The following is a 9,899-nucleotide window of genomic DNA, read 5'->3' as shown; positions in this document are numbered from 1 at the left end:
AGTGATTTTCAACAATAAATGTGTACTGTAGTTTTCTTCATGGAAAAATAAGACATCCCCCTGAAAATAAGACCTAGGGCATATTTTGGCATTTCAAAAAATATAGGACAGTGCCTTATCATTGGTGAAACAGTGTACTATGCATCCTTCTATACAAATATAGGACGTCCCTGCTTCAGGAGTGAGGGAGATTAAATGACCCTCTCTGAGTTTCTGGGAGTAGGTCAATAAATCGCCCTCACTCCAGTAGCAGGGACAAATTAAAATATATCCAGGCATTTCTCATATTTACCTCAAAACATTACTTTTCCCTTCTTAGGCATGTCTTTCATTTTTATGCTGTTTAGTGCAAAACAGCTATTTCTCCATGTTCACCAGGTTGGTAAAATTCTTGCAGGGGCAAGGTGTAGATTCTCCACCAGAACCAGAAGCTAGTCTCCTAATTTCAGTGGCACTTGCCACTAGATTGCACCTAGATTGGAGTGATAGGCTTTGGCACTCTGGCACTTTGGCACTGTATTATTTTACCCTTCATTACTAATATTTACTGTATTTTTCACCTGTAGGTTCATTCTTAAAAATGCTGAAGTATCGTCTACATAAATTGCTAAAGGCACAGGAAGACAATATACTTCTTCCTGAACAATGGGTTGTAAGGGTAGCAGAAAATCAAGATGCTCTGCAGGAATCTGGCACTTTCAGGTACATCCAAAAAGTGTATCCAAGACTAAGATGTTTTTTTTTTTGCTTTGAATTGAGTAACAAATAATTGGAACCTTAAATGTCAAGTTTTTAGAATTGTCGGGAAGGTTAGCCTAATATTCCGGGTAACCATTCGTCATTTGAACTGAAAGTGAGGAAAAGTGTAAAACTTGAAAAGCGACAACTGTTTAGGAGCAAATTTGTTTTACTCTCGTATTATGGGAGGGAGAAAGATAATCTCCCAAAGAGGACATACACAGCAATATGAAATAAAATGAAGGAAAATCTCTCCAATTCTACATAAACAACAAAAGACAACTTACCGTTTTGTGCTCTTTGTTGAGGTTGATTAATTTCCCTCTTCCCACTATCAAAAAGAGAAAAAGAGATCTTAGATATACATTAAAGTACATCTTTTATTTATTTCCAATAATTATACAAAATACTTGTTCCTATGGCAGGTCAGAAATACAAACTGTAGTAACTTTTGTAGTGTTGACCTTTTTTAGTATAACAAAACAAAATGCAAACAGGTCTTCAAAAGCTTGTAACTTTGTTTAATTTAAACTGCATTATGATAGCTTTTGATATAATGATGTAAAGTTATCTGTATGGTACTTTAAAAATAATATTATTAGTATTGTTCATTGCTCAGACAAACTCTTTGGAAACGTGTTCAGGCAGCTGTGACACCACTTTTGTCACAAATTTTGTCTGTTGTGGATCGTAACGCCAACCTGAACCTCCTTGTGAACCAGCATGTGGAAGACTATGTGAAATGCCTATGGATGAACATTTTTCAAAATGAAAATCTTCTTACTATCTCAGATAACCACAGGTATTTTTTTTATAGAAATAGCTAAATAAAGAGCAGATAGTAATTCTCTTTGTTTATAATGTTTCTTTTAACTAGCAAATTTAGAGCAAAATGCAAAAGGCAAAATACCCAGAGACAGAGCTTACACGAGGGAAAAATCACCCTATTTGTTATGTGAGTGTTCAAGCCCAGAGATGGGCCACTAGGTTTGAGCACTGCATGGGAGGAGCACTGATGGGTCCCATCCTTCCTCCATTCCTAAAATCAGAGGGTATTAGGAAATAGTTATGACTCAAATAGCAGCAGTGAGAAAGTATTGTGAATCATATTATAACTGGGTGAAAGAATAAGCTTTAAGGAGATCCCTTTAATTTGGTGTAAATGGGCAGTGTGACAGGGTTTAATTTTAGGGTTGACCTCTTACTGAAAGTCTCACTTAATACTTAAGTTTGTGTGATCCTTGCCATATTACATTATTATATTTATTTTTGAATCAGTCTAAGATCACAGTTTTGAGGCTGTTTCTTATCTTTTGAAAATGATATAGCAGACCTTGAGCATGATTTGTTAAAGATCTCCATGAGCGAAGACTAAAAACTGATAATGCCAAATGATTTTTAAAGAATCCATTCCAGGATTGCTGGATCACCTGGGTTCCCCCATGATAGTCTATCTTCTCCAGTCTTGAAAAGTGTTATTAAATCAGACCCACTGTTTTCACACATCTAGAAGTTTTGCTTCCAGTAAAAGTAAAGAATCTATGCTGTGTCTGGAACCATTTTGTATGTGCGAAATTAGGAAAAATCTGGAATGCAATATGTTGCATTGTGATTTTCAATTCCAACTTTTAGTTAAAGCTTTTACCAGCACCACTCGTCGGGTGAATGATCTTCTGTTGTTGTCCCAATACAGCTGGTCCAGTGACGGCACAATGATTCTGAACCTGTCCTTATGTAGGCCCAATCCTGCAAGGGGTTGACAAATGTGCTTGTCTGCCCTCTTGCATGATTGGCTAAGCATATATAAATAATGATGACCAGCATCATTTTTATTGGCATTTCTATTGATTACTGTTTTGAATGTTAGCAGTTATAGACACATTTGTGCCACAGGTTTATACTTCAGTCAGTGTATTTTTCTGTTTTTTCATGTAGCAGGAGGTTATTATATTCAGATCATCTTATATTTCAGTATAAACACTGATTATTAAAACTGATAATATTTCAGTATAAACACTGATTATTAAAACTGATAAATGTTGTTCTTTGTTACAGTTCACAGACTAAAACCATCCTGGTAAAGAACTTCATGAATATTTCTGTATTTGGGGAAAACTGTTTTCCCTACAGCTGGAGAATTAAAGATTATCTGGAAGATATTTGGACTCAGGCCCAGCATATAGATAATGCAGAAGGTAATTTGTAGTCTTATGTTTTCCAGACATTATTTGCCATTATCTTGCTATGTAGCTAAATTTTACCTACAGTGTTACCTTCAATTTAGATCATGGAGCAGCTACAGTCATAGTGGAAAAGTTGGCTTCTCACTGTAATGCTTCAGAGAAAGACCATTGCTCTCTAAGTGCATCAGTCTCTCTGCAGTGATTTAGAGAGCCCTGGATTTGACTCAGCAAAGAGTGTGTTCAACTACTGCAGGGACACCACTGCTTCCAGAAAAAGCCATTTTAAACAAAGAAGTATGGTTGTGTAAAACTTAGCACTCCCCACACACCTTCATTGTACCACCCGCACATCTGTTCCAAAACACTAAACCCCTTCCTTACACATGTTGTTATACCCCCTGCACATCTATTACTCTACTGTATGCTCCTGCACATTTATTTACCCATTGTAGCCCTCCCCCCTGCACATCTTCCCCACTGTACCCCCACATGTTTTACCAATGCACCCCTACCTATCCTATGTAAACCGTATTCCCAGCTGGCTACACCACTCTCCTAGTCCCTTATTAAGGCCACAATCCACTGCCATAATTCTCTTGCAACACTTAACCTTTAAAACAGAACCCATCCCTGATCCTTCCCAAGGACAATCTTCTGACATCTTAATTTGTCATGTTAGAATGAAATAACTCCAGCATCTGTCTCACCCCAGCATGGCCAGTCATGATTTATTGATTTCTGACACACGCAAGGGAAGCCTGGATTGGCAGTTTCCCTGGCAACCAATGATGAACTGGGCATGTGCAGCCATGTCATGTACAGTCATGTACAACCTCTGTTCTTTTCTAGAGTCATAATAATAATCATCTAGACCTTACTGGGTCCTAAAATCAAATTGACAATCAATGACATAATACTATTTAGGGAATACTACATGGAAATTAGAATGGCTTAGTAGTATCCAGGTGCTGCTATTTAATATACTTCATTAACTGATCATCAGTACATTTCATCACCTATTTGCAATTTGCTGGTCTGGACCATTCAGGTGTCTGTTAACAAAATGCCAAGAAGGAAAGACATCAGCAATGATCTCAATGAAGCCATTTGTTGCTCCCTTCAATAGGCATGATTTATTAAAGCTCTCCAAGGCTGGAAAAGATACATGTTCATCAGTGAAGCTGGGTGATCCAGCAAACTTGAAATAGATTTTTTTAATAATTTGCCATTTGTTAGTAAATATTTTGAATCCTGTGCCAGATCCATTCCAGGTTTTCTGGATCACCCAGTTTCACTGATGAGAGTGTATCCTCTCCAGCTTTGGAGAGCTTTAATACATTAGGTCCAATCTTTGAAGGGCTATAAGGCCATTTCTAAACAGTTTGAAATTCATCATTCTCCAGTGAGAAAGATTATTCACAAGTGGAAAACATTCTAGACAGTTTACAATCTTCCCAGGAGTGGACTTCCAAGCAAATTGACCCCAAGGTCAGATGTCTACAGATCTGTGTAATATGCTGGCGCTATATAAATAATGTTTATTATTATGAATATTAACCCCCTTTGTGTTCTAATTCTGACTGTATTTTCATGCAAAAAAGCATTGCATTTTTTGCATGGAATTTTATTTTACATTGTAGGCCTAAAAATACTAAAACCTGTAATATAACTGTACAGTAGCATGTATAGTATATATTGTGACATAGTGTCCCTAGAAAGTGTCAGGACAATGTAATGTAAAGGCTCGAGGGAATAATGAGTAGATAGGAGGTCTGTGTAGGTTTTCAAAAAGAAACCTAAAACTTTAGGGCCCTGGAGCCTGCCAAATTAGTGAAAGTGTGGGCCCCTTCGCCCAACCCAACCCTGACTGGGAATATATGCACTTGTACTTTGGTGCAAGAGAGAAGGTGTGCTCAGCAAGAGGCTGGCAGAGGAAGTAATCAGCCAGAGGGATGCCAGGCTGAGAGAGAGTCAGAATGGATTCCAGGCTGAGAGAAAGCCAGAGTGGATGCCAGACTGGCAGTGAGCCAGAAGGATCCAGGCTGGGAAATTGATCAGCAAGAGACTGAGGGAAGAGGATCAGCCACTGTGTTGCAGGCTGGACTGTGTTGCAAGATGGAGGGTGCTTAAGAGGCAGTACAGTTAATTCCCAGAGCTGTGGAGGAACAGAGCTCTGCCATGCACCAAGAAAGTATGTAATGTAAGTGGAACATGTTTTATTTAAAGACTGCCTTATTATTATTATTACACAGTATTTCAATAGCGCTATCATATTATGCAGCACTGTACAAAGTCCATAGTCGTGTCACTCAACTGTCCCTCAAAGGAGCTCACAATCTAATGTCATAGTCATATGTCATTAATGTAGTCTAAGATCAATTTTTAGGGGGAAGCCAATTAACCTAACTGCATGTTTTAGGGATGTGGGAGGAAACCGGAGTACCCGAAAGAAACCCACACATACACAGAGAGAACCTGCCCGTGGACTGGTTTTGCTTTAAACTGCTGTACTTTTAGGGAAGTTAGAGAAGGACTACTACAGTGAGCGTCTTTAGTTGCTCAGCCGAGCCATTTTGGTGTGTGTTAAAGTGCTATCAAATAGACAGGCAGGAGCCTGGTTTTAACTGCAACTTTAAAGTCTGCTTTCTGTCCCTCTGATCCCACAATTGGTGGAGAATGTGGGCAGATTAGGGGAGAAGATAGCAGTGTTCAGTGCAGCAGTGATTTAAAGGACCTGAGTTCTGTCTGAAAATGGAACAGATACTGAAGCAGCTAGTGGCTGCTAACGCAGACCAGCAGCGTGCTCACCCTGCCCAGCAGCGAGCTAACTCTGCAAAGCAGCAAGTTAATGAAGTACTACTGCTTTGTGTGGTAATTTGCTATTAAATAGTTGGCAGGAGCCTGGTTTCAACTGCAACTTTAAAGTCTGCTGTCTGTCTCCCTGATATCTTTTTACCCATTGCTACGGGCGATCCTACAATCTATAGAAATATATATATATTATACAAAGATTTCTTTGTATTGGACTCGATACAGTTATTTTGTATTGAATCCAATACAAAATTTTTTTAATTTCCTGCCGCACCTCCCGCCAGCAGTGACGCATGCACTGACGTCTCTGCATTCACCGGGAGAAGATCGAAGAAGGAAGACGTGTCCGGAGGACCTGCAGGGACGAGCAGGACTTCGGGGGATGCCAAAGGAAGAAAGTATACGTTTTCTTCTTATGTTTTTGGCGACCCCGAGTGTGACTCGGGATTACCAAGTACTTTTTGCAGGTAAAATCCACCAGGAGTCACACTCGGGAATACCGCTAGGGTTTTTTTTATTAATAATAATATAAATGACAATTATGTGCAGTGCTCAGAAAAATTGCAAAAAAAAAAAACAAGAGCTACATCTCAGACTACAGGTCTCAGTTAGCATGTTAGTTTTATAGTTTACAGTATGGTTTGTTTGGAAGGGTAGCCAGAATAAAGCTACGTACACACGGCAGATTTTTATCGCCCGATAATCGGCATCGGCCAATTATTGGGCGAAAATCTTCCGTGTGTACAGTCGGTGTGGTCCATCGTCCGGACGACCGACCTGCCGGATCCACGGACGATGGACGACAGCCGATCGTAATGAAAGGGAAGGGGAGAGCGCGCAGCAGGGTGCCGCTCCGTCGCTCTCCCCCCTCCCCTCTCCATAGAGCATGAACGGTGCTGTATGTACAGCATCGCTCATGCATCTGTGAAAGATCCTTTCCAACGACAAAAATTGCAAGTGTGTACGCAGCTTTAGATTCTTCTCTTTAAAATTAGCTTATCATGACTTAGGTTTTCAATGTTGCATTTGAACAAAACCACAAGACTTCTTGAACAATGTAATCAGCGGAGGAGATCAAAGTAGAGATGTTTGGACATAATTCCCAGCACCATGTTTGGAAAAAAACAAACAGTATATCAATACAAACACCTCATACCAATTGTTGATGTGCTTTAGGCTTGTTTTGCAGCCATAGAACCTGGACAACTTGCAGTCATTGGGCCTGATTTTATCAAAACTATCCAAGACTGGAGAAGGTAGACTTTCATGAGGGAATTTGGGTGGTCCAGCAAAACCTGGAATGGATTTCTTAAAGTAATTTCCAATAACTGACAAAGTTTACATTCCTGGACCAGTTCCATTCAAGGATTGCTGGATCACCCAGGTTCTCCCACGATAGTGAATATAAAGTTTAATAATAATCCTTCAGTCTTGGATAGCTTTCATAAATCAAGCACTATGACTGTGAATTGCCCAGGTTCTATGGTCTAAATCACCCCTCCACCAACCTCCTTGACAACTGGTATGAGGTGTTTGCGCTGATATACTGTTTGTTTTTTGCCAAACATGGTGCTGGGTATTATGTCATTCAGTTGACCATGAACTCCTCCGTATACCAAAGAATTCTAGAGTCAAATGTGAGGCCATCTGCATGACAACTAAAGCCTGTTTAGAATAGGATCATGCAACAGGACAAAGATCTTAAACACAGCACCAAATCTACAACAGAATGGCTGGTAAATCTCTCTGCTGGCTCAATTGATTGGTGGGATATTTTTTACTGTTAGTAAAGGCCCTAGTTAGGCCCTAATTACACTTATAAGTTGTGGCAGCTTCCATTACCACAATGTAAAATAAAACACTTAATCTTAATCCGGTGTTGTTGTGTTGTCCTTTATTGTAAGTGACACGCCAATGGTCTATAAACACAGAACTCACGTATTTAAACACAGAACATAGAGGCATTGTGGTGCATTGCATTGCTAAAAAGGTTTACATTCATTTTTTGGTCTATTGTGTTGGCAGTGGATTTGTAATGAATTAGTTTTGCTTTGGTCAGCTGCTGCATTTTGTTACTTAGATGTTTATATTTCAGAAGTTAACTATCCTGACTTTCTGTTTCCCTGAAGTTCCTGCAATAAAATTTCTGGAAATCTTTTGTACAACACCATTGGGAAAGTGGATATCCTGCCAGAAAGAGAATGCACAACACAGTCTTTTCCTGAACTACAAGAGAGATTTTATCCTTATGACCATGAGCATATCATCTGCTAAGGAGTTACAGGTAGAAATATGAGTGTTTTGTTTTTTTTTTTTGTATTAGTGTAATTTACAGCTACAGCCCTGGAAATGTTTTTGTATATAGTATATCAGATACATTAGGCATAATAACTACAGCCATGAATCGAAATCCTTCTGATTCTGGAATGGGCTGACTCCTATTGTAATAGAATATAACATCTGAAGTACAAAGCTAGGACAGCCATTCAACCAGTGATTCTGTTGTACTCTTCTCATAAAGTTTAGCAAATCAATACTATTTTCATTCACAAGAAGCCTATATATTTTGGTTTCAGACTACCAATCATAAGGGTCTATTGTTTGAAGTAGGGAAAATGGGTGTACAACAAAGCTTAGATTCACTATATTACAAAATATTATTTCTGCCACCCTGAACCAAAATTGTATCAAGGGCTCAAATAATTGCAACAAAGAATATCTGGGTGACTTTTATTGTTGTTAGGTCATGTGTAATGGGCCTGGGCACACAAACCACAGCCAACTCCAAGAATCCTTTGTCAAGCTTTATTGGTAGTCATAAAACAAGACAGGGTTAATCACAGATGATTAGTCCAATAAGCGTGGCGCAGAGGGGTAAAGCAGAAACAGGTCAGGAACAATCCAAGGTTAGGGCAGGCAGCAGGCAGGAGAGGTCATAAACAATCCAAGGTTGAGGGCAGGCGGAGTTCAAGCAGAATCAGGTATCAGACCATGTCGCTTTGGTAATGACAAAACAGGTTAATATACCGGACACAGAGAACGCACCCATGCACATTGTACTCACAGAGGTTAATAGTGGGCAATGGTGTTCAGGACAGGTTCTCCTTAAATGGCCCAATGACCTTGCGCCACCTTTTGCCATTTGATTGGAGGATAACTGAATCCAATTCAAACTAACTATGTCCCAGCCCGCGGCAAGGCAGCCGAGTGCCACGCCCCCAGGGGGTACAAGAGGGATACCTACTTTGCACATCCACAGGAGTGCTGAGAACAGGACTTTCTCTAACCACGTCCATAGGGATGCTGGGGATGCCACCTGGCCGAACAGTAGTTCAGCTAGAACAGATCCCTCCGCCTGCAGGGAGAGACACGCTGGGAGCAGGGCAGCAGCCTCAGCCTGTGATCCCCAGGGACTCCGCAGGCTCGCTGGACAGGTAAGTTGCTTACACCATGATTACTGGAATGGAAGATTCTGCCTTGTTTTGTCTATTCTGGTGGAGCTAAAACAACCTTGCATTCGTAGTTGCTTTGCATGGTAACACAGTGAAAGGCTAGCAGGAAACCCAAATATATATTGAGGCATAAATATTTTTAAACAATAAAATGTATTAACACATAACTTTTTAACCCAAACTACACCTACTACTTATATTTTATAGATCATGGAGTTTACTCTGTCTGCCTGTATTGAAGAATTAAGATCCTCAGCACAAGCTACAGAACCCCTACTGCTTCCATGGGTCCATATTGGATATAATACATTTCAACACCGGCTACAAAACTTGAACAGGATTTTAGTTGTCAGCCCCTCAGTTTTGGACTCCCTTCTTCAAAAGATCACCAGTCCCAAGCTAGCACTAAGGAAAGAGATGGTAAGGATATGGTGTCACATGGGATTCTTGATATTCATGTTTTGATTATTTGTGACATTGAAAGAAAAATATAATATTGGCAAAATCATGAGGTTTAAAATAATGTTTGTGCTTGGCCTAAAATAAAAGTTCAGTGCATATAATATCTTGCAAAATTACACCAAGCAGTGGTATTTCAAACAATATTTTGTGCATATCAAAAAAAATGTCCAGCACATTTATAATTGCGCCATCAGCAACCAAATCTAATATAGGAATTTGCACTTTAGCACTATATGCACAGCCAGGAAAATCT

The 9,899-nt window shown here is 39.7% G+C and overlaps 1 protein-coding gene across 1 annotated transcript in view; it reads left to right on the top strand.

The window, feature by feature from the left end:
* Positions 1-9,899, top strand: part of LOC140322402 (E3 ubiquitin-protein ligase RNF213-like) — a 133,866-nt gene that overhangs the window by 77,618 nt on the left and 46,349 nt on the right. Inside the window, exons 38-42 of the mRNA XM_072398975.1 lie at positions 567-702; positions 1,358-1,540; positions 2,794-2,933; positions 7,862-8,016; positions 9,392-9,604. Coding sequence (XP_072255076.1) covers positions 567-702; positions 1,358-1,540; positions 2,794-2,933; positions 7,862-8,016; positions 9,392-9,604 — 827 coding nt within the window. The remainder of the gene's footprint in view (positions 1-566; positions 703-1,357; positions 1,541-2,793; positions 2,934-7,861; positions 8,017-9,391; positions 9,605-9,899) is intronic.

This window comes from Pyxicephalus adspersus, chromosome 2 (assembly GCF_032062135.1).
Source record: "Pyxicephalus adspersus chromosome 2, UCB_Pads_2.0, whole genome shotgun sequence".
Taxonomy (NCBI): domain Eukaryota; kingdom Metazoa; phylum Chordata; class Amphibia; order Anura; family Pyxicephalidae; genus Pyxicephalus; species Pyxicephalus adspersus.
Note: the sequence above shows the minus strand (reverse complement) of the source record. Positions and strands in the feature narration are given on the sequence as shown.